Raw genomic sequence first — 24820 nt, 5'->3', positions numbered from 1 at the left:
AAATGGAAAAGGCAACGGTATTTTCAGCAGTGAAATTCCAGAAAAAAATGCTACCATTCAAACGTCGACGGACTACACCGTCTTCATACCAGACAGTGAAACACTGAGAGGAATAAAGGGGTGGACCGTTACACTGCTTCTTTGGACAGTTAGTCAGTGACGAATCAACAGCGGCGCTCAGAGCCCATCCACGGTAATGTATTTTATGTGCACATTATTAGGAACAGTTAAAATGATGTATTCAAACCATATACATTGTCCTTCTACTTATATAAAGCAAACATAGGAGCATTATGATTGAAGCCTGTGCTTATAAATCGACCAAGTCTCTTTCCACAAAAGTATTCTATGTTTAAGATAATAAAGAAATCAAATTATTGTTCCTCAACTTTCACTAAACTTTTATTTTGTAAAGATTACTACTGATGCTATGTGATGAAACAAAAATGATCATCTGTAGCATGAATTACAAAATTTGAAAAAAAAAAAAAAAAAAAAAAGAAAAATAAAACGTTTAACACACATACAGCACTAAATTCTGAATACTGAAAAATAATATGGATAAGGGAAAAAAATAGGGGAAAGTCTTTTCTGGTCTTTTGTTTTCGGTTGTATCGTTGTTGTTTTTCCGTGTAAATTGTGTATGTAGTTTTTTTTTTCTTCCTGAAACGCAATTTCCGGTTACTGACAGATCTCCAGAATATCAAATTAATCAAAGAGTGAAAAATATGGATGAAACAAACTTGTAAATTTGTTGATGCAGTTTCCCCTGATTAAGCTGTTAAACTAACTGCTGAGGATAATCTTAATTTATGTGGAAACTTCTGCTTAAAACAAAACCAAAGCTGTGGTTAGTGTGAACTTATGTGAAATTCTTCTACTCTGTCGTTTTAGAGTCATGCTAAGAATTTTTTGAAAACATTTACAGCTTGCCTTGGCCTACAAGTCTTACAGAAAGTTATTTCAAAATGAATCCACTGACCGTTCCAGCACCATGGACAGCGACACTAAGGCTATACTGACATCCGTGCACGTTCACTTTCACTAAATACTGTAGGAGAAAAGACTAACAGAACAACAACAAGATGTAGAACGAAGGATTAAAAATAAATTACTCACCAAGGTTGACATCTGAGAGCAGTTCCCTGACAGTTGCTTTTCCACCTGCGGTGTATCAGCCGCATCTCCATCTACACTCACTAAACTTTGACTCATCGGTTGCATATATTTCATGTCACTCTTCCTGGAGTCAGTCGTCCTGCACACCTCGTAATTGTACACGTGTTGGAGAGTCCCTGTCCCCAAAGTGTCTGAGTAACGTGGTGGATAATAAGGAATCACAGGGAGATTGGAGTGATACAGGATGCGAGACTGTCTCCATCTGTAGATTTTCACTGATATAATAACAACTAAACACGTGATGAAGAGGAAGGAAACTACAGCCAGAGCCAACACTAAGTAAAAAGTCAGGTTGTCATTGTACTCCTTGTCGTGTGTAAAGTCAGTGAACTCTGACAGCACTTCAGGGAAGCTGTCCGCCACTGCCACGTTAACAATGACTGTAGCTGAACGAGAGGGCTGCCCGTTGTCCTCCACTATAACAGTCAGTCTTTGTTTCACAGCATCTTTATCAGTCACCTGGCGGATAGTTCTTATTTCTCCATTCTGTAAGCCCACTTCAAACAGCGCCCTGTCTGTGGCTTTCTGCAGTTTATAGGAGAGCCAGGCATTCTGTCCAGAGTCCACATCAACAGCCACCACTTTAGTGACCAGATAGCCCACATCTGCTGAACGAGGCACCATTTCAGCCACCAGAGAGCCACCAGTCTGGACTGGGTACAGAACTTGAGGGGGGTTGTCGTTCTGATCCTGGATCATTATTTTAACTGTAGCCACTGAACTCAGAGGAGGGGATCCGGCATCACGAGCAGTTACATTAAATTCAAACCACTTGATTTGTTCATAATCATACGACCTCACTGCTTGAACGACACCATTTTCTGAGTTTACTGACACTAATGACGACACAGCTACTCCGTTAATCTCTTTCTCCTCTAGGAAGTAAGACACTCGGGCGTTTTGGCCCCAGTCTGCATCACTAGCACTGAGAGTAAACACAGACAACCCAGGAGAGTTGTTCTCTTTTACAGTCTTCCTATATTCTGATTGGTCGAATTTGGGTGGGCTGTCATTCACGTCAGACACTTTAACATTAATCTTTTTACTGCTAGACAGAGGCGGAGAGCCTTGGTCAGAGACGGTTATGGTGATATTATACTCAGGGGTACTTTCTCTGTCTAAGAAGTCCTCTGTTACTATAGTGTAATATCCTGTTAACGAAGACTCAATTTTGAAAGGTACGTCAGAGTTAATGGAGCACTTAACAACACCGTTAACATCAGAGTCTTCATCATCAACGTTAACAACAGCTATAGTTGTCCCCGGGGGAGAATCCTCCGATATCGAATTAGAAAATGACATAAGCTGTATTGTGGGGACATTATCATTCTCATCAAGTATTTGAATAATAACCTTGCACGTATCAGTGAATCCCCCTTGGTCACTAGCCTGAACATTTAATTGGTAGGTCTTGGATTTTTCAAAATCTAGTTTACCTGTAACTTTAATCTCTCCTGTTTTAACATTGACTTCAAACAGCTGCTTCGCCTCTCTGGCGACATGAGCGATAGAGTAAGTTACTTCACTATTGACTCCATTATCTGCGTCATTTGCACTAACAGTGGTTACCACAGTTCCTTCAGGAGAACCTTCCCTGACATCTGCTTTATAAACAGGCTGGCTACACACTGGTGCATTATCGTTTACATCCAGCACAGTAATGTGAATACGCACCGTCCCTGATCTATGTGGCTCACCGCCATCTGAAGCAATCAGTATGAGCGTGTGAGTCTCCTCTTTCTCTCGGTCTAACGGGTTCTGTAAAACCATTTCGATGAATTTGCCTCCATCCGGTTGGCTCTGGACTTCCAATTTGAAATTATCTGAGGGTTTAAGTGTGTATTTCTGAATATTATTCATACCAACATCCGGGTCTTCTGCACTCTCTAGTGAGAAACGAGTCCCCGCTGCAGCATTTTCAGCAATTTTCAAATTGATCTCATCCTTTGGGAACGACGGACTGTTATCGTTAATGTCTATTACCTCCACTGTTACCCGATAAAGCTGGATCGGGTTTTCTAAAATTACATCGAAACTGAAGCTACAGGGCGTCGTCTGTCCACAAAGCTCTTCTCGGTCGATTCGCTCTTTAATAACAAGTGTGCCTTTGTCCCGGATTAAATCAACATACTGTCGACTTCCTTTTGTAATAATACGAGCTTTACCTGATATGAGCCTCGCCACATCCAAGCCTAAATCTTTAGCAATGTTTCCAACAAAAGACCCTTCTGCCTGCTCCTCCGGTATGGAATACCGAGCCTGTCCAGTCACTGAGCTCAGCTTGAACAGACAAAGAATGACAAACAGTGCTTGCCATCGGCCTCTACGAACGGGTATCCACATCCAGCCCATCACAAATCCAAAGGTACAGACGAAGCAATCCTTTTAAATTCACAATTGTCGTAATCAAATCCAAAAATTGAAAAGGTAACGGTATGTTCAGCAGTGAAATTCTAGGAGAAATGCTGCCACTCAAACGTCGACGGGCTATAATGTCTTCTAACCAAGCAGTGAAATACTGAGAGGAATAAAGGGGTGGACCGTTGCACAGCTTATTTGAATAGTTAGTCAGTGACGAACCAACAGCGGCGCTCAGAGCCTATCCACGGTAATGTACTTGTTGTGCACATTATTAGGAACAGTTAAAATGATGTATTCAAACCTTATACATTGTTCTTATTCGTATATAGAGCAAACATGGAAGCATTATGAATCAAGCCTGTGCTTATAAATCGACGAGGTCTTGTTCCACAAAAGTACCCTAAGTTTAAGATAGTAAAGAAATCAAGTAATTTCCCCCCAAATTTCATCAAACTTTTATTTTGTAAAGATAATTACTGATGCTATGTGATGAAACAAAATTGATCATCTGTAGCATAAACTGCAAAATAAACAAAATCGTTTAACACGCAAACGGTACTACAATCTGAGTATTGAAAAATAATATGGATATAGGAAAAATAGGTAGGAGGAAAAAGTATTTTCAGGTCATTTTGTTTTCTGTTGTATCGTTGTTTTTCCGTGTATATTGTGCATGTAGTTCTTTTTCTTAATGAAACACAATTTATTGTTGCTGGCACAGATCTTGAGAATATTAAATCAATCAAAGAGTTCAAAAATCTGCATGACACAAGCTGGCAAAACTGTTAATTGAACTTCCACTGATAAAGCTGTTCAACTAACTGCTGAGGATAGTCTTAACTTGTGTGGAAACTTATGTTAAATACAACACTCAGGCTGTAGTTAGTGTGAACTTATATGAAATTCTCCCACTCCGTCGTTTTTAGAGTCATACTAAGTATTTAAAACATTAGTTTAGAACATTTACAGCTGGCCTTGCACTACAAGTCGTACAGGAAGTTACTTCAAATTGAATCCGTCGACCTTTCCAGCACCATGGACAGCGACACTAAAGCGATACTGACATCCGTGCACGTTCACTTTCTCCAAATACTGTGGGAGAAAAGATAACGGAACAACAACAATATGAAGAACCAAGTATTAAAAATAAATTACTCACCAAGGTTGACATTTGAGAACAGTTGCCTGACAGTTGCTTTTCCACTTGCGGTGTATCAGCCCCATCTCCATCCACACTCACTAAACTTTGACTCATCGGTTGTATATATTTCATGTCACTCTTCCTGGAGTCAGTCGTCCTGCACACCTCGTAATTGTACACGTGTTGGAGAGTCCCTGTCCCCAAAGTGTCTGAGTAACGTGGTGGATAATATGGAATCACAGGGAGATTGGAGTGGTACAGGATGCGAGACTGCCTCCATCTGTAGATTTTCACTGATATAATAACCACTAAACACGTGATGAAGAGGAAGGAAACTACAGCCAGAGCCAACACTAAGTAAAAAGTCAGGTTGTCATTGTACTCCTTGTCGTGTGTAAAGTCAGTGAACTCTGACAGCACTTCAGGGAAGCTGTCCGCCACTGCCACGTTAACAATGACTGTAGCTGAACGAGAGGGCTGCCCGTTGTCCTCCACTATAACAGTCAGTCTTTGTTTCACAGCATCTTTATCAGTCACCTGGCGGATAGTTCTTATTTCTCCATTCTGTAAGCCCACTTCAAACAGCGCCCTGTCTGTGGCTTTCTGCAGTTTATAGGAGAGCCAGGCATTCTGTCCAGAGTCCACATCAACAGCCACCACTTTAGTGACCAGATAGCCCACATCTGCTGAACGAGGCACCATTTCAGCCACCAGAGAGCCACCGGTCTGGACTGGGTACAGAACCTGAGGGGGGTTGTCGTTCTGATCCTGGATTATTACTTTAACTGTAGCCACTGAACTCAGAGGAGGGGATCCGGCATCACGAGCAGTTACATTAAACTCAAACCACTTGATTTGTTCATAATCAAACGACCTCACTGCATGAACGACACCATTTTCTGAGTTTACTGACACTAATGACGACACAGCTACTCCGTTAATCTCTTTCTCCTCCAGGAAGTAAGACACTCGGGCGTTTTGACCCCAGTCTGCATCACTAGCACTGAGAGTAAACACAGAGAATCCAGGAGAGTTGTTCTCTGGTACAGTCTTCCTATATTCTGATTGGTCGAATTTGGGTGGGTTGTCATTCACGTCAGACACTTTAACATTAATGTTTTTACTGCTAGACAGAGGCGGAGAGCCTTGGTCAGAGACGGTAATGGTGATATTATACTCAGGAATATTTTCTCTGTCTAAGAAGTCCTCTGTTACTATAGTATAATATCCTGTTAACGAAGACTCAATTTTGAAAGGTACGTCAGAGTTAATGGAGCACTTGACTACACCGTTACCCTCAGAGTCTTCATCATCCACGTTAACAACAGCTATAGTTGTCCCTGGGGAAGAATCCTCCGATATAGAGTTAGAAAATGACATAAGCTGTATTGTAGGGACGTTGTCATTCTCATCAAGTATTTGAATAATAACCTTGCACGTATCAGTGAATCCCCCGTGGTCACTAGCCTGAACATTCAATTGGTAGGTCTTGGATTTTTCAAAATCTAGTTTACCTGTAACTTTAATCTCTCCAGTTTTGACATTGACTTCGAACAGCTGCTTCGCCTCTTTGGCGACATGAGGAATGGAGTAAGTTACTTCACCATTGACTCCTTTATCTGCGTCATTTGCACTAACAGTGGTTACCACCGTTCCTTCAGGAGAATTTTCCCTGACATCTGCTTTATAAACAGGCTGGCTACACACTGGTGCATTATCGTTAGCATCTAGCACAGTAATGTGAATACGCACCGTCCCTGATCTATGTGGCTCACCGCCATCTGAAGCAATCAGTATGAGCGTGTGAGTCTCCTCTTTCTCTCGGTCTAACGGGTTCTGTAAAACCATTTCGATAAATCTGCCTCCATCCGGTTGGCTCTGGACTTCCAATTTGAAATTATCTGAGGGTTTAAGTGTGTATTTCTGAATATCATTAATACCAACATCAGGGTCGTCTGCACTCACCAAAGAGAAATGCGTCCCCGCTGCAGCATTTTCAACAATTTTCAAATTGATCTCATCCTTTGGGAACGACGGACTGTTATCGTTAATGTCTATCACCTCCGCTGTTACCCGATAAAGCTGGATCGGGTTTTCTAAAATTACCTCGAAACTGAAGCTACAGGGCGTCGTCTGTCCACAAAGCTCTTCTCGGTCTATTCGCTCTTTAATAACAAGTGTGCCTTTGTCCCGGATTAAATCAACATACTGTCGACTTCCTTTTGTAATAATACGAGCTTTACCTGATATAAGCCTCGCCACATCCAAGCCTAAATCTCTAGCAATGTTTCCAACAAGAGATCCTTCTGCTTGCTCCTCCGGTATGGAATACCGAGCCTGTCCAGTCACTGAGCTCAGCTTGAAAAGACAAAGAATGACAAACAGTGCTTGCCATCGGCCTCTGCGAACGGTTATCCACATCCACCTCATGACAAATCCGCAGTGATCTCTTTCAATGGAAAACTGTCGTAATCAAATCCAAAAATGGAAAAGGCAACGGTATTTTCAGCAGTGAAATTCCAGAAAAAAATGCTACCATTCAAACGTCGACGGACTACACCGTCTTCATACCAGACAGTGAAACACTGAGAGGAATAAAGGGGTGGACCGTTACACTGCTTCTTTGGACAGTTAGTCAGTGACGAATCAACAGCGGCGCTCAGAGCCCATCCACGGTAATGTATTTTATGTGCACATTATTAGGAACAGTTAAAATGATGTATTCAAACCATATACATTGTCCTTCTACTTATATAAAGCAAACATAGGAGCATTATGATTGAAGCCTGTGCTTATAAATCGACCAAGTCTCTTTCCACAAAAGTATTCTATGTTTAAGATAATAAAGAAATCAAATTATTGTTCCTCAACTTTCACTAAACTTTTATTTTGTAAAGATTACTACTGATGCTATGTGATGAAACAAAAATGATCATCTGTAGCATGAATTACAAAATTTGAAAAAAAAAAAAAAAAAAAAAAGAAAAATAAAACGTTTAACACACATACAGCACTAAATTCTGAATACTGAAAAATAATATGGATAAGGGAAAAAAATAGGGGAAAGTCTTTTCTGGTCTTTTGTTTTCGGTTGTATCGTTGTTGTTTTTCCGTGTAAATTGTGTATGTAGTTTTTTTTTTCTTCCTGAAACGCAATTTCCGGTTACTGACAGATCTCCAGAATATCAAATTAATCAAAGAGTGAAAAATATGGATGAAACAAACTTGTAAATTTGTTGATGCAGTTTCCCCTGATTAAGCTGTTAAACTAACTGCTGAGGATAATCTTAATTTATGTGGAAACTTCTGCTTAAAACAAAACCAAAGCTGTGGTTAGTGTGAACTTATGTGAAATTCTTCTACTCTGTCGTTTTAGAGTCATGCTAAGAATTTTTTGAAAACATTTACAGCTTGCCTTGGCCTACAAGTCTTACAGAAAGTTATTTCAAAATGAATCCACTGACCGTTCCAGCACCATGGACAGCGACACTAAGGCTATACTGACATCCGTGCACGTTCACTTTCACTAAATACTGTAGGAGAAAAGACTAACAGAACAACAACAAGATGTAGAACGAAGGATTAAAAATAAATTACTCACCAAGGTTGACATCTGAGAGCAGTTCCCTGACAGTTGCTTTTCCACCTGCGGTGTATCAGCCGCATCTCCATCTACACTCACTAAACTTTGACTCATCGGTTGCATATATTTCATGTCACTCTTCCTGGAGTCAGTCGTCCTGCACACCTCGTAATTGTACACGTGTTGGAGAGTCCCTGTCCCCAAAGTGTCTGAGTAACGTGGTGGATAATAAGGAATCACAGGGAGATTGGAGTGATACAGGATGCGAGACTGTCTCCATCTGTAGATTTTCACTGATATAATAACAACTAAACACGTGATGAAGAGGAAGGAAACTACAGCCAGAGCCAACACTAAGTAAAAAGTCAGGTTGTCATTGTACTCCTTGTCGTGTGTAAAGTCAGTGAACTCTGACAGCACTTCAGGGAAGCTGTCCGCCACTGCCACGTTAACAATGACTGTAGCTGAACGAGAGGGCTGCCCGTTGTCCTCCACTATAACAGTCAGTCTTTGTTTCACAGCATCTTTATCAGTCACCTGGCGGATAGTTCTTATTTCTCCATTCTGTAAGCCCACTTCAAACAGCGCCCTGTCTGTGGCTTTCTGCAGTTTATAGGAGAGCCAGGCATTCTGTCCAGAGTCCACATCAACAGCCACCACTTTAGTGACCAGATAGCCCACATCTGCTGAACGAGGCACCATTTCAGCCACCAGAGAGCCACCAGTCTGGACTGGGTACAGAACTTGAGGGGGGTTGTCGTTCTGATCCTGGATCATTATTTTAACTGTAGCCACTGAACTCAGAGGAGGGGATCCGGCATCACGAGCAGTTACATTAAATTCAAACCACTTGATTTGTTCATAATCATACGACCTCACTGCTTGAACGACACCATTTTCTGAGTTTACTGACACTAATGACGACACAGCTACTCCGTTAATCTCTTTCTCCTCCAGGAAGTAAGACACTCGGGCGTTTTGACCCCAGTCTGCATCACTAGCACTGAGAGTAAACACAGAGAATCCAGGAGAGTTGTTCTCTGGTACAGTCTTCCTATATTCTGATTGGTCGAATTTGGGTGGGCTGTCATTCACGTCAGACACTTTAACATTAATCTTTTTACTGCTAGACAGAGGCGGAGAGCCTTGGTCAGAGACGGTAATGGTGATATTATACTCAGGAATACTTTCTCTGTCTAAAAAGTCTTCTGTTACTATAGTATAATATCCTGTTAAAGAAGACTCAATTTTGAAAGGTACGTCAGAGTTAATGGAGCACTTGACTACACCGTTACCATCAGAGTCTTCATCATCCACGTTAACAACAGCTATAGTTGTCCCCGGGAGAGAATCCTCCGATATCGAGTTAGAAAATGACATAAGCTGTATTGTAGGGATGTTGTCATTCTCATCAAGTATTTGAATAATAACTTTGCACGTATCTGTATGTCCCCCGTGGTCACTAGCCTGTACATTTAATTGGTAGGTCTTAGACCTTTCAAAATCTAGTTTACCTGTAACTTTAATCTCTCCTGTTTTCACATTTACTTCAAACAGCTGCTTCGCCTCTCTGGCGACATGAGCGATAGAGTAAGTTACTTCACCATAATGTCCTTTATCTGCGTCATTTGCACTAACAGTGGTTACCACCGTTCCTTCAGGAGAATTTTCCCTGACATCTGCTTTATAAACAGGCTGGCTACACACTGGTGCATTATCGTTAGCATCCAGCACAGTGATGTGAATACGTACCGTCCCTGATCTAGGTGGCTCACCGCCATCTGAAGCAACCAGCACGAGTGTGTGAGTCTCCTCTTTCTCTCGGTCTAACGGGTTCTGTAAAACTATTTCGATAAATCTGCCTCCATCCGGTTGGCTCTGTATTTCCAATTTGAAATGATCTGAGGGTTTCAGTGTGTATTTCTGAATATTATTAATACCAACATCAGGATCGTCTGCACTCTCTAGTGAGAAACGAGTCCCTGACACAACACTCTCAACAATTTTCAAATTGATCTCATTCTTTGGGAATGACGGACTGTTATCGTTAATGTCTATCACCTCTACTGTTACCCGATATAACTGGATTGGATTTTCTAAAATTATCTCGAAACTGAAGCTACAGGGCGTCGTCTGTCCACAAAGCTCTTCTCGATCGATTCGCTCTTTAACAAGAAGGGTGCCTTTGTCTCGGTTTAAATCAACATACTGTCGGCTTCCTTTTGTAATAATACGAGCTTTACCTGATATGAGCCTCGCCTCATCCAAGCCTAAATCTCTAGCAATGTTTCCGACAAAAGACCCTTCTGCCTGCTCCTCCGGTATGGAATATCGAGCCTGTCCAGTCACTGAGCTCAGCGTGAAAAGACAAAGAATGACAAACAGTGCTTGCCATCGGCCTCTGGGAACGGTTATCCACATCCACCCCATCATAAATCCAAAGGTACATACGCAGTAATCCCTTTCAAGAGAAACTTGATTTTTGAAATCCCTTAATTGAATGGTAGGAGTATTTTTCAGCAGAGAACTTCGACGGGTTATGCAACACCTATAATCTTGACGAAACAGACCGTCTTCTCTCCAAGCAGTAAAACACTGAATGGAGTCAAAGGGGCGGACCGCTGCACTGCCTATTTGGACAGTTGTCGTCAGTAATGAATCAACAGCGGCGCTCAGAGCCCATTGAAGGTAATGTATGTGGCGTTCAAAATATTAGTAACAGATCAAACTCACACTGTTTTAAAAATGAAAGCAAACCTTTACTCTTTTAATATGACAACTGATGTTAGGTAATAGAACAGTAGTGATGATTTGTAGAATAATTATAAAATGTGCAAATGTAAACTTTAAACAACACAATCATAATGCTAGTACTGTCAAGATCTGTAAATGAAACCAAAGGTAGAAGAAATATTCTTTTGGTTTCTTTTCTGGTACCATATGATTTCCATTGTTTTCCGTGGAGTGGATATGCAGATATGTTTTCTCATTGAAACATAATTTGTATTTATTGGCATAGGTCTTATAAATATTAATTTTATCTAGTGACAAAACCTGCATGGAAGGTTGAGGAATTGATGGCATTCCCATCGATGAATCTGCGGAACTTCACTGCTGAGGATTATCTTAAATTGAATTAGCTATGCTTGCTTAAAAACGAACAGGGTGTATGACATTTCCATACTGATGATTCTTGATTAAATCATCATATAGTGTAGTTTGTTTAATTTATGCAAGGTATTTTAAAAATATATTGATATATTACCTGGTAAAACTTGGCATGAAGAACATCGCAACAAAATTCACTAATCGACCCTCCCAGCACCATGGACAGCGACACTGAGGCGCTATTGACAGCCATAAACGTGCCATTTGCTCTAAATTAAAATGTTGAAAAAAGCAAGAACAACGATTAAATTGAGAACGAACGATTATGTTACTCACCAAAGTTGACATTAGCGAACAGTTGCCTGACAGTTGCTTTTCCACCTGCGGTGTATCAGCCCCATCTCCATCCACACTCACTAAACTTTGACTCATCGGTTGCATATATTTCATGTCACTCTTTCTGGAGTCAGTCGTCCTGCACACCTCGTAATTGTACACGTGTTGGAGAGTCCCTGTCCCCAAAGTGTCTGAGTAACGCGGTGGATAATATGGAATCACAGGGAGATTGGAGTGATACAGGATGCGAGACTGTCTCCATCTGTAGATTTTCACTGATATAATAACCACTAAACACGTGATGAAGAGGAAGGAAACTACAGCCAGAGCCAACACTAAGTAAAAAGTCAGGTTGTCATTATACTCCTTGTCGTGTGTAAAGTCAGTGAACTCTGACAGCACTTCAGGGAAGCTGTCCGCCACCGCCACGTTAACAATGACTGTAGCTGAACGAGAGGGCTGCCCGTTGTCCTCCACTATAACAGTCAGTCTTTGTTTCACAGCATCTTTATCAGTCACCTGGCGGATAGTTCTTATTTCTCCATTCTGTAAGCCCACTTCAAACAGCGCCCTGTCTGTGGCTTTCTGCAGTTTATAGGAGAGCCAGGCATTCTGTCCAGAGTCCACATCAACAGCCACCACTTTAGTGACCAGATAGCCCACATCTGCTGAACGAGGCACCATTTCTGCCACCAGAGAGCCACCGGTCTGGACTGGGTACAGAACCTGAGGAGGGTTGTCGTTCTGGTCCTGGATCATTATTTTCACGGTCACATTGCTACTGAGTGGAGGGGAGCCTCCATCCTGCGCTTTCACAGTGAGGTGAAGTTCTTTGAGTTGTTCATAATCAAATGAACGTACCGCGTGTAAAACCCCTGTTTCAGAGTTTATGGACACATAGTTAGACACTGGATTACCGTTGATTTGTGTGTCCTCCAGGAAATACGAGATCCTGGCGTTCTGATTCCAGTCAGAGTCCCGCGCGCTGACAGTAATGATTGACACGCCAGGGGAATTATTCTCTGTGACGTAAGCGGAATAGGAGTTTTTGTCGAACAATGGCACGTTGTCGTTTACGTCAGAGATTCTAAGTTGCAACGTGACGGAGCTAGAGAGAGGAGGAGACCCTGAGTCGGTAGCTATTATTGTAATATCATATTCAGAAGTAGTCTCTCTATCAAAATGCTGATCGGCCACCAAATTATAGTAGTTCGTTAATGACGACTGGATTTTAAAGGGAAGTGTTTTGTCTATAGTACATTTTATCTGTCCGTTTTTCTCTGAATCGGCGTCTTTGACATTGATAACAGCTATTGTCGTGCCAAGATGAGCATCTTCTGATACAGTATTAGAAAATGACATGATATTAATTACAGGTAAATTGTCATTGACATCACTTACATCAATTATAACTTTACTGGTACCGGTCAAACCTCCTCGATCCCTTGCCTCTAGCCTGAGCTCATATTTCTTCTCCTTTTCAAAGTCTATAAGCCCGGAAACTGAAATGACACCCGTGTTTTCGTCAATACTAAACACATCGACCGTAATGCCTTTTATTTTAGAAAAACTGAATATGATTTCCCCATTAGAGCCAATGTCTGCATCAGTAGCGTTAACCGTTGTAATGTAAGTCCCTTTTGGCGCATTTTCCACGACGGCGGCCCTGTAAACTGACTGGTTGAATACCGGAGCATTATCGTTTACATCTAAAACAGACACATTTATATCCACCGTGCCAGATCTCTGTGGGTTTCCACCGTCGACAGCTATTACTTTCAGAGACAGAACTGGGTGTTCCTCTCGGTCTAATGGCTTCTGAAGCACCAACTCAGCGTATTTACTACCGTCTGGATTTGCATGCTGTTTGAGAATAAAATAATTATTCGGAGATATAATGTAATTTTGTAATGCGTTTGATCCAACGTCAGGATCAACTGCGCTTTCGACTGGAAATTTAGCTCCGATTGTAGCAGATTCACTCATTTCAAACATGATGTCTTTATTTGGAAAGAAAGGGGCATTATCATTTATGTCTAAAATTTCGACAGTGACACGATGAAGTTCGATTGGATTTTCTAAAATTATTTCAAAGCTGAGGCTGCACGGTGTCACGTCTCCACAAAGTTGCTCTCGGTCTATTCTCTCATTCACGACTAGAATCCCTTTGTCTGTCTTCAGCTCGGTGTACTGGATGTTTTCTCCACTCACGATACGGGCACGGCCAGAACGAAGCCGTTTTAGATCCAGACCGAGGTCTTGTGCTACATTGCCAATAACAGAGCCTTTTTTCATCTCCTCTGGAATAGAATAACGAATCTGGCCAGCCACTCGATCACCCATAAAAGTAAGCAAAACGAGAAAGCCTACTTTCCATCCTAATATACAAGACAATCGCCATCTTACACTTCTAGGGTAGAGTTGTCCTCGGGGTGCCATGTTAGAAACAACAGATCTTGACGAATTATGCGTCCTCAGTTGAAGAAAATAAACAAGAGCATATAATCCAGTTTAAACAAATAGTAGTACCCCTCGTGTATTCCAAAGACACGCAAAAAAATCGCCTCTTAACGCCCTGTCCTCCTACGAAGGACAATATATTGGCTGTAGTGCAGTGAGGGAGGGAAATGGGCAGGTTGTTAACACCCAAATCGTTTTGCTGACCAACAGCGTCACTTAGAGTCCAAAACCTGAACTCCTCACACTGGGAGTTAGAGGCCAAGTATTCATCCCCTCCGAATATAAACAGCTGCTACTCAGTTACTATTACCACATTTGCGTCTTATTTAAATAAAAAAAACGGATTCATTTCGGCAATTGAAACGACAGCAGAAAACAGTATGCAAACTACAGTGACATCCCATAAAATGTTGTATTGTTAGAAATATGAAATAATAGGCACATAGTGACTTTGATGTATAAAGTATAGGAATGTCGCTGTCTATGGTTCTGAAACGAGCAGCATTACAAATGCAGTGAAATGAGAACAAGAGCACGAGAAAGGGTGTAGAATATCAGTCTAAAAATGACTAATATCGGACAAAATTCGGTAGCTAAACTCTATTCATATGCTGCAGAACATTAATAAGTTGTCAGTCATTTAATACAGAATACAAGAGTGATTTTCAGTGGTGTCAATATGTATCTAAACATATTGTGGATTTTGTTATTGAGCCTTTATTTGGCTCAAAAGTTTAACCTCAGCTGTCTGTTGATCATTTTAAATCCAAACAGCTGGCAGGTGAGTTTAAACATATAAAGTTAACAATTCACAGGTAGGAAACTGTGGGATCTGAGGTCACACGACAAAAGGTATTGTGTTTTTGAGACAGGTGATAAAGCTGAACTAACCTCTAGAGGAGAGTCTGGTTCATCCAGGATACTCTTTTCATTCTGTATCCGCTGCATCGTCCCTGTAGAACTGGGGTCCATTATCAGCACGTTCTGACTACCAGCTCTGCCGAACTTACAGTCACTCTTTCTGGAGTCAGTCGTCCTGCACACCTCGTAATTGTACACGTGTTGGAGAGTCCCTGTCCCCAAAGTGTCTGAGTAACGTGGTGGATAATATGGAATCACAGGGAGATTGGAGTGAGACAGGATGCGAGACTGTCTCCATCTGTAGATTTTCACTGATATAATAACCACTAAACACGTGATGAAGAGGAAAGAAACTACAGCCAGAGCCAACACTAAGTAAAAAGTCAGGTTGTCATTGTACACCTTGTCGTGTGTAAAGTCAGTGAACTCTGACAGCACTTCAGGGAAACTGTCCGCCACCGCCACGTTAACAATGACTGTAGCTGAACGAGAGGGCTGCCCGTTGTCCTCCACTATGACAGTCAGTCTTTGTTTCACAACATCTTTATCAGTCACCTGGCGGATAGTTCTTATTTCTCCATTCTGTAAGCCCACGTCAAACAGCGCCCTGTCTGTGGCTTTCTGCAGTTTATAGGAGAGCCAGGCATTCTGTCCAGAGTCCACATCAACAGCCACCACTTTAGTGACCAGATAGCCCACATCTGCTGAACGAGGCACCATTTCAGCCACCAGAGAGACACCGGTCTGGACTGGGTACAGAACCTGAGGCGGGTTGTCGTTCTGGTCCTGGATCATTATTTTCACAGTCACATTGCCACTGAGTGGAGGGGAGCCTCCATCCTGCGCTTTGATGAAGAAAACCAATTGTTTGATTTGCTCATAATCAAATGCGCGCACTGCATGTATCACTCCGCTTTCTGAATTAATAGAAACACATTCAGAAACTGGAGATCCACCAATATTAGTATTCTCAAGAATATAAGAAATACGGGCATTTTGGTTTTCATCTGGATCTTTAGCCTTAACAGTGAGAACAGAAACACCTGGAGAATTATTCTCTGCAATAAACGCAGTGTAAACACCTTGTGAAAACACTGGAGCATTATCGTTCACGTCAGAAACTTTAAAATGAAACGTTCTTTTTGTTGACAGAGGAGGCATTCCTGCATCTGTCGCAACTACAGTGATATTATACTCTGAAACACTTTCACGATCTAATACAGTATCTGTTACCAAAGTATAGTAATTTCTTAAATTAGATTTAATCTTGAAAGGAGCATTTTGTTCTATTTTACATGTTACCTGTCCGTTTTCACCAGAATCGAGATCTTTAGCATTTATTATGCCAATAGTTGTACCAGGAGGGGAGTCCTCTGATACAGGACTAGTGAATGACATGACGCTTATGATAGGGGCGTTGTCATTTACATCAGTTACTTCAATTATCACTTTACTTGAATCTGTCAAACCTCCCTGATCCTTTGCATCGATTCTGAGTTCGTACTTTTTGTCTTTTTCAAAATCTATTGGGCCAGAAACAGATAATACACCAGAAACTTGATCGATGGACAACAAATCAGCTATATTGCTCTTCACGTTTGAAATGGAATATGTGATGTAACCATTCGATCCACTGTCTGCGTCTGTAGCATTAACAGTAACAATATTGGTGCCTTTTGCTGCATTTTCAATCACCGTGGCCTTATAAACTGACTGGTTAAATACGGGCGCATTGTCGTTTACATCTAAAACCATTATGTTTATATTAACGGTGCCAGATCTCTGTGGATTGCCCCCATCCATCGCTATAAGCTTTAAAGACAGATGGGAAACCTCCTCTCTGTCTAACTGCTTCTGAAGCACCATCTCAGCATATTTACTCCCGTCTGGATTTACATGCTGCTTTAACACGAAATTGTCGTTTGAGGTTAAAATATAATTTTGCAGGCCATTGACGCCAACATCAGGATCCTCTGCACTCTCCAGCACAAATCGCGCCCCAAGATTAGCTGACTCGCTTATGTCTAACATAATGTTTGATTTCTTAAATACCGGAGGGTGATCATTTACGTCTAACACTTCAATTGTTACGTGGTGTAGCTCCATGGGATTTTCTAAAATTATTTCGAAACTGAAGCTACACGGTGTTACGTCCCCACAAAGCTGCTCTCGGTCTATTCTCTCATTCACGACTAGAATCCCTTTGTCTGTCTTCAGCTCGGTGTACTGGATGTTTTCTCCGGTCACAATACGGGCCCGACCAGAACGGAGCCTTTTCAGATCCAAACCAAGATCCTGTGCTACATTACCGATAAGAGAGCCCATCTTCATCTCCTCTGGTATAGAGTAGCGGATCTGGCCAGCGACGATATTGAAGAAGTATAGCAAAAAAAGAACCCGTAGAGGTCCATAATGCAAACGCCTTTTGCAGAGTGGCTGCTGATACGACATATCAGAAGAGGACATTTTCCGGGAAGAAAAGGGCTGAGCTTCTCCGATATGAATTTAATAACATCCACTCTTCCAAATGTGCTTTTATTCACGAAGAGAAACAAAGCCTGTAGACACGACACAACCTTTCTTTCCCGAAATGTATACGCTTCCTGATGTTCCCACTAAGCCTACTTCAACGTCATCTTACAAAGAACGTCATTATACTGCAACACAGAGACTATTGGTAGAAATTATATTCTTGATCAACAGCGTCACTTAGAGTCCAAAACGTGAACACCAAATGGTTAGGAAGTAAATAATAAAGTGTTTATCCGAAGCATAGAATAAAGGAGAAATATGTACGTGTGCACCGCACTGTTTCTGACCAAAAAAAAAAAAGAAAAAAGAATGCATTTAATTGTGAGGACCACAACCACGTTATATTTGCAAATGTTGAGAAATCTGCCTCAAAAACACGCAATAATAATAATAACAACAACAACAACAACAATAATAATAATAATAATAATAATAATAATAATAATAATAATAATAATAACAAGAAGAAGAAGAAGAAGAATTTTATTATTATAATTATTATTAGTGGTTGTGGTAGTAATAGTAGTACTAGAAGAAGTTATGAAGGAAGTGTAATGTTTTCAAGCCATAGAGCACCTAAAAGGAGCTGTCCGCACTGTGGTGCTGAAGAGAACCGTGTGCACTTCTTTTCGGTGAAACAGCAACCAACTACGTTTACCATTTCTTTTCAGTTCAGAGAAACAATGTTTCAAGAGGTTAAAATTATATGTATTGCACCTCACCTCTAGAGGGGAGTCTGGTTCATCCAGGATGCTCTTTTCATTCTGTATCCGCTGCATCGTCCCTGTAGAACTGGGGTCCATTATCAGCACGTTCTGACTACCAGCTCTGCCGAACTTACAGTCACTCTTTCTGGAGTCAGTCGTCCTGCACACCTCGTAATTGTACACGTGTTGGAGAGTCCCTGTCCCCAAAGTGTCTGAGTAACGTGGTGGATAATATGGAATCACAGGGAGATTGGAGTGATACAGGATGCGAGACTGTCTCCATCTGTAGATTTTCACTGATATAATAACCACTAAACACGTGATGAAGAGGAAGGAAACTACAGCCAGAGCCAACACTAAGTAAAAAGTCAGGTTGTCATTGTACTCCTTGTCGTGTGTAAAGTCAGTGAACTCTGACAGCACTTCAGGGAAGCTGTCCGCCACCGCCACGTTAACAATGACTGTAGCTGAACGAGAGGGCTGCCCGTTGTCCTCCACTATAACAGTCAGTCTTTGTTTCACAGCATCTTTATCAGTCACCTGGCGGATAGTTCTTATTTCTCCATTCTGTAAGCCCACTTCAAACAGCGCCCTGTCTGTGGCTTTCTGCAGTTTATAGGAGAGCCAGGCATTCTGTCCAGAGTCCACATCAACAGCCACCACTTTAGTGACCAGATAGCCCACATCTGCTGAACGAGGCACCATTTCAGCTACCAAAGAGCCACCAGTCTGGACTGGGTACAGAACCTGAGGGGGGTTGTCGTTCTGGTCCTGGATCATTATTTTGACAGTCACATTGCTGTTGAGTGGAGGGGAGCCTCCATCCTGCGCTTTGACGACGAAAGTCAGCTGTTTGACTTGCTCATAATCAAATGAACGCACTGAATGTATTACCCCACTTTCTGCATTTACAGTAATATATCCAGACACCGGAGATCCACCGATACTAGTATCCTCCAGAATATAAGAAACGCGGGCATTTTGGTTTACATCGGGATCTTTAGCAAGTAGAGTGAGAACAGAAACACCCGGAGAGTTGTTTTCTGGGATAGACGCAATATAAACACTTTGTAGAAAAACTGGGGCATTGTCATTTACATCAGAAATTTTTAAGTTGAAGTTTTTCCTTGTTGACAGAGGAGGCATTCCAGCGTCTGTGGCAACTACAGTGATATTATACTCTGAAACACTTTCACGATCTAATACGGTATCCGTTACCAAAGTATAGTAATTTCTTAAATTAGATTTAATCTTGAAAGGAGCATTTTGTTCTATTTTACATGTTACCTGTCCGTTTTCACTCGAATCAACATCTTTTACATTTATTATGCCAATAGTGGTACCAGGAGGGGAGTCCTCTGATACAGGACTAGTGAATGACATGACGCTTATGATAGGGGCGTTGTCATTTACATCAGTTACTTCAATTATCACTTTACTTGAATCTGTCAAACCTCCCTGATCTTTTGCATCGATTCTGAGTTCGTACTTTTTGTCCTTTTCATAATCAATTAAACCTGTTATTAAAATAACACCCGATTTTTCATCAATGGTAAACAAATCACGTAGACCACTGTTAAGATCTGAAAAATAATATGTCACCATACCATATGACCCGATGTCTGCATCACTAGCATTGACAGTGGTAACATAAGTATCTTTCGGAGCGTTTTCCATTACTGTAGCTTTGTACACTGACTGATTAAATACAGGAGCATTATCATTGGCATCAAGTATAGTGATATCTATGTTTACTGTACCAGATCTCTGCGGAGTTCCGCCGTCTACAGCTATTAACTTCAGAGACAGATTGGGCTGCTTCTCTCTGTCTAATGGCTTCTGAAGCACCATCTCTGCATATTTCTTACCATCTGCATTAGAGTTCTGTTTCAGAACAAAATTGTCATTCTCGGTCAAAAAATATTCTCTAAGTCCATTAACTCCCACATCTGGGTCTTCTGCGCTTGTCAATGAAAAACGAGAGCCACTATTAGCCGATTCGCTGATTTCGAAATGGATGCTGTCTCTTTTGAATGTGGGCGAATGATCATTTATATCTGTTATTTCAACTGTAATTTGATGTAACTCCATAGGATTTTCTAAAATCACCTCAAAGCTGAAGCTGCACGGTGTCACGTCTCCACAAAGCTGCTCTCGGTCGATTCTCTCATTCACGACTAAAATCCCTTTGTCTGTCCTCAGCTCGGTGTACTGGATGCTCTCTCCGGTCACGATACGGGCCCGACCAGAACGAAGCCTTTTCAGATCCAAACCGAGGTCTTGTGCTACATTACCAATGACGGAGCCTTTCTTCATCTCCTCTGGGATTGAATATCGGATATGTCCGCTGACTATATGGTTGAGATAAAAAAGAAAGAACAGAATCTGCCAAATCTGTCCGCAGCCAAAACGCCATCTTACGCACCGGGTGTAGGGTGGCATTCCACATGCCATAGCAAAAGGAAGAAAAAACGAAAATATGTTCCACAACGATCTAAGCACAATGCTTATTCTGAAAAACACATAAAAACGGTTTTGTCTTTTCAGTTCAGCGCATCTATATATCTGAATGGATATATCACTTAATGCGAATCTGTTTGCTTCGAATCCCAAACGACATAATGCACAGTCTCTGCCTTTCTGTCATAGGCCAGAGTGGTAAAGGAGGGGACTATTTGATAATGTTTTAGAGATGTTGAATTGGCCAACAGCGTCCCTTAGAGTCCAAAATCAGTAACACCAGTCAGCATGGACTGTTTTCTGGGAAATATTAAGTGGCTGATTATATTTGTTTGAGATGTATTGATTATTCACCGAAGCGAAAAAGAAAACTTCCACAGCAAAACCATTAAAAGCACAAAATAATCTCACCCTGAGTATTAATATAATGCGGCTCTAATGTAATTAGGTCTACAAATATGAAAATGTGTCATTAAAAACAGTGCAATACATGTCAAATAAATTTAAAAAAACAAACAAACACAAAAGTCCACTGTAATTATACAATGGATAGAGAAAACACTGGAGAGGAAAAGCTAGGGATTTGGTAAAATGTTAAATAAGCATTAAAACTGCATTTTTGATTGGTATTATAAAAATGTTAGACCTATAATTTAATACAGCTCGGATGTAATTAGATCTACAAATATGAAATTGTGTGATTAAAAGCAGCGCGATACATGTCAACCAAATTAAGAAAAACAAAAGGCCACTGTAATTATATCATGGATAGAGAAATCACTGGAGAGGAAAAGCTAGGAATTTGGTAAAATGTTAAATGAACATTGAAAGGGCATTTTTGATTGTTGGTATCAAAAATGTTAGACTAATAATTTTAGAGACACACATACCATATTTTTTCAAAAATCACAAGTGAATACTCATAAACAGACTCCAGGGATGGCACTCACTGTACGAGCAAATTAGCCCAGTGATGTAGCAGATTTCTAACATTGCAAAAAACAAGCAAGTTCTCAGTCGGTTAGCATAAAATGCAACGAAGTGATAAAACATGTAATACAGACGCAGCATTCCCATTAAGTGATGCAAAGTCAGATGCTGTCCGTGGTGCTGAAAATTACGGTACCGGGTGCAACGGTTCACTATCAGTGTAACTAAACACAGAAAGAGAAATTAAGGCACAGAGACGAAGATACATTATTAAACTCACCTCTAGAGGAGAGTCTGGTTCATCCAGGATGCTCTTTTCATTCTGTATCCGCTGCATCGTACCTGTAGAACTGGGGTCCATTATCAGCACGTTCTGACTACCAGCTCGGCCGAACTTACAGTCACTCTTTCTGGAGTCAGTCGTCCTGCACACCTCGTAATTGTACACGTGTTGGAGAGTCCCTGTCCCCAAAGTGTCTGAGTAACGTGGTGGATAATATGGAATCACAGGGAGATTGGAGTGATACAGGATGCGAGACTGTCTCCATCTGTAGATTTTCACTGATATAATAACCACTAAACACGTGATGAAGAGGAAGGAAACTACAGCCAGAGCCAACACTAAGTAAAAAGTCAGGTTGTCATTGTACTCCTTGTCGTGCGTAAAGTCAGTGAACTCTGACAGCACTTCAGGGAAGCTGTCCGCCACCGCCACGTTAACAATGACTGTAGCTGAACGAGAGGGCTGCCCGTTGTCCTCCACTATAACAGTCAGTCTTTGTTTCACAGCATCTTTATCAGTCACCTGGCGGATAGTTCTTATTTCTCCATTCTGTAAGCCCACTTCAAACAGCGCCCTGTCTGTGGCTTTCTGCAGTTTATAGGAGAGCCAGGCATTCTGTCCAGAGTCCACATCAACAGCCACCACTTTAGTGACCAGATAGCCCACATCTGCCGAACGAGGCACCATTTCAGCCACCAGAGAGCCACCGGTCTGGACTGGGTACAGAACCTGAGGGGGGTTGTCGTTCTGGTCCTGGATCATTATTTTCACAGTCACGTTGCTACTGAGTGGAGGGGAACCTCCATCCTGCGCTTTGATAATTAAAATAAGCTGTTTGATTTGCTCATAATCAAATGCGCGCACCGCATGTATCACTCCGCTTTCTGAATTAATAGAAACATATTCAGAAACTGGAGATTCACCGATATTAGTATTCTCAAGAATATAAGACATACGGGCGTTTTGGTTTTCATCTGGATCTTTGGCCTTAACAGTGAGAATAGAAACTCCTGGAGAGTTATTTTCTGTGATAAATGCACTGTAAACACTTTGGGGAAAAACTGGAGCATTGTCGTTTACGTCAGAAATTTTTAAATTAAAGGCTCTGTTTGTTGACAGAGGAGGCCTTCCTGCATCTGTCGCAAGAACAGTGATATTATACTCTGAAACACTTTCACGATCTAATACTGCGTCTGTTACCAATGTATAGTAATTTCTTAAATTAGATTTAATCTTGAAAGGCACATTTTGTTCTATTCTACAATTTACTTGCCCGTTATCCCCCGAATCAAGATCTTTTACATTTATTATGCCAATAGTTGTACCAGGAGGGGAGTCCTCTGACACAGGACTCGTGAATGACATCACATTAATGATCGGTGGATTGTCATTCGCATCAATCACCTCAACTATGACTTTACTGGAATCTGTTAAAGCTCCTTGGTCTGTTGCTTCAATGCGTATTTCATATTTCTTGGCTTTTTCATAGTCAATATGTCCTGAAAGAAAAATCACACCTGTAGTCTTGTCAATTTCAAATATATTATCAATGTCGCCTTGCATTTTGGAAATAGAATAGTATATCAAACCATTTGATCCGCTATCTGCGTCAGTGGCATTCACAGTGACGATATAGGTACCTCTTGCGGCATTTTCCATTACTGTGGTCTTGTAGACTGATTGGTTGAAAATAGGTGAATTATCATTAGCATCTAGGACAGTGATATCTATATTTACTGTACCAGATTTCTGTGGCGTCCCACCGTCCACTGCAATCAACTTTAGAGACAGACTTGGATATTGTTCTCTATCCAACGGTCTCTCAAGCACCATCTCCGCATATTTTCTTCCGTCAACATTTGAATGCTTTTTCAAAACGAAATTATCATTTGGAGACAAATTATAGTCCTGGAGCCCGTTGACTCCCACATCAGGATCATTGGCTGTCGGCAAAACAAAACGTGCTCCCGGTGCGGCTGATTCGCCAATCGTCAATTTCATGTCGTGCTGGTGAAAAGAAGGTGAATTATCATTTATGTCCAACACTTCGACCGTAACGTGGTGTAGCTCCATAGGGTTCTCTAAAATCAAATCAAAGCTGAAACTACACGGTGTTACGTCCCCACAAAGCTGCTCTCGGTCTATTCTCTCATTCACGACTAGAGTCCCTTTGTCTGTCTTCAGCTCAGTGTACTGGATGCTCTCTCCGGTCACGATACGGGCCCGGCCAGAACGGAGCCTCTGCATATCTATTCCAAGATCCAAGGCGACATTACCGATAAGGGACCCTTTCTTCATTTCTTCTGGGATTGAATATCGAATTTGACCACTGACCATATGACTGAGAAAAATTAGAAGGAGGACGCTTTGCGACGTCAGTTTGTAGCAAAAACGCCATCTTAGAGTCCGGTAGATGTGTTTTCTGGAATCCATGTTATGAAGAATTATCTTAAAATTACACTATCCAAACACTAAAACCCAACGATTAACAATCACGTTATTCAAGTGTAGATTAAAAGCAATGACATGTCCGGTTTCCTTTCTCGCGTAGTGAAAAATGCGAGTATCAAATCAAAGGCAGTTCTCTCTGCGCCCACCTCAACATCGTTTACAGTCTAAAGCATATCCACTCTCCACTGAGCAGAATAAAGAAAGGCACCGCCTAAAACACTATTCTGATTTGTTTTTACTTGACCAACAGCGTCCCTTAGAGTCCACTCGATGAATATCAACAATCAAATAATGGTAAATTCAATCTTCATAGGCACTGAATAACTACAATTTAAAAGTCTTAAAAAGACGAATAATATCATGACAACTTGAAACAAATACATGAGTTGTCATAGTAATAATACAAAGCAGACGTACGCTCTTATCAT

The 24820-nt window shown here is 41.2% G+C and overlaps 7 protein-coding genes across 15 annotated transcripts in view; all 7 read right to left on the bottom strand.

The window, feature by feature from the left end:
- Positions 1-24820, bottom strand: part of LOC121902128 (protocadherin gamma-C5-like) — a 309164-nt gene that overhangs the window by 149443 nt on the left and 134901 nt on the right. The gene's annotated exons all lie outside the window — the stretch shown is intronic.
- The window catches only part of LOC121902136 (protocadherin beta-16-like), a 46716-nt gene that overhangs the window by 18707 nt on the left and 3189 nt on the right, over positions 1-24820 (bottom strand). The gene's annotated exons all lie outside the window — the stretch shown is intronic.
- On the bottom strand, positions 73-3594 carry LOC121902239 (protocadherin beta-16-like). Its single transcript, XM_042419497.1, has 2 exons — positions 1120-3594; positions 73-81 (listed from the first exon to the last, which is right to left on the bottom strand). Exons 1-2 carry the CDS (start codon positions 3529-3531, stop codon positions 73-75), a joined length of 2421 nt encoding a protein of 806 aa, XP_042275431.1. The 5' UTR covers positions 3532-3594.
- LOC121902238 (protocadherin Fat 1-like) lies at positions 4540-10770 on the bottom strand. Its single transcript, XM_042419496.1, has 3 exons — positions 8283-10770; positions 4847-7039; positions 4540-4632 (listed from the first exon to the last, which is right to left on the bottom strand). Exons 1-3 carry the CDS (start codon positions 10695-10697, stop codon positions 4540-4542), a joined length of 4701 nt encoding a protein of 1566 aa, XP_042275430.1. The 5' UTR covers positions 10698-10770.
- LOC121902130 (protocadherin beta-16-like) lies at positions 11510-14316 on the bottom strand. The gene has a single exon (XM_042419374.1). It carries the CDS (start codon positions 14145-14147, stop codon positions 11526-11528), a length of 2622 nt encoding a protein of 873 aa, XP_042275308.1. The 5' UTR covers positions 14148-14316; the 3' UTR covers positions 11510-11525.
- On the bottom strand, positions 14895-17495 carry LOC121902237 (protocadherin beta-11-like). The gene is made up of 2 exons (XM_042419494.1): positions 15060-17495; positions 14895-14942 (listed from the first exon to the last, which is right to left on the bottom strand). Exons 1-2 carry the CDS (start codon positions 17493-17495, stop codon positions 14895-14897), a joined length of 2484 nt encoding a protein of 827 aa, XP_042275428.1.
- On the bottom strand, positions 18122-24348 carry LOC121902236. Its single transcript, XM_042419493.1, has 2 exons — positions 21855-24348; positions 18122-20908 (listed from the first exon to the last, which is right to left on the bottom strand). Exons 1-2 carry the CDS (start codon positions 24276-24278, stop codon positions 18122-18124), a joined length of 5211 nt encoding a protein of 1736 aa, XP_042275427.1. The 5' UTR covers positions 24279-24348.

The sequence above is a fragment of the Thunnus maccoyii genome, chromosome 8 (assembly GCF_910596095.1).
Source record: "Thunnus maccoyii chromosome 8, fThuMac1.1, whole genome shotgun sequence".
Taxonomy (NCBI): Eukaryota; Metazoa; Chordata; class Actinopteri; order Scombriformes; family Scombridae; genus Thunnus; species Thunnus maccoyii.
The sequence above is the reverse complement of the archived record's forward strand: the minus strand, read 5'-3'. Positions and strand labels throughout refer to the sequence as shown.

Coding starts and splice junctions, on each gene's coding strand:
- LOC121902238 (XM_042419496.1), bottom strand. CDS start 10,697: ATGATGGGGTGGATGTGGATAACCGTTCCCAGAGGCCGATGGCAAGCA. Junction 7,040..8,282: donor GCTCTCAGATGTCAACCTTG/GTGAGTAATTTA, acceptor TGTCTTTTCAAG/CTGAGCTCAGTGACTGGACA. Junction 4,633..4,846: donor AACACGTGTACAATTACGAG/GTGTGCAGGACG, acceptor TTTCTCCCACAG/TATTTGGAGAAAGTGAACGT.
- LOC121902237 (XM_042419494.1), bottom strand. CDS start 17,495: ATGTCCTCTTCTGATATGTCGTATCAGCAGCCACTCTGCAAAAGGCGT. Junction 14,943..15,059: donor AACCAGACTCTCCTCTAGAG/GTTAGTTCAGCT, acceptor CTCACCTGCCAG/CTGTTTGGATTTAAAATGAT.
- LOC121902236 (XM_042419493.1), bottom strand. CDS start 24,278: ATGGTCAGTGGTCAAATTCGATATTCAATCCCAGAAGAAATGAAGAAA. Junction 20,909..21,854: donor ATAGTGAACCGTTGCACCCG/GTACCGTAATTT, acceptor GGCCTATGACAG/AAAGGCAGAGACTGTGCATT.
- LOC121902239 (XM_042419497.1), bottom strand. CDS start 3,531: ATGGGCTGGATGTGGATACCCGTTCGTAGAGGCCGATGGCAAGCACTG.
- LOC121902130 (XM_042419374.1), bottom strand. CDS start 14,147: ATGGCACCCCGAGGACAACTCTACCCTAGAAGTGTAAGATGGCGATTG.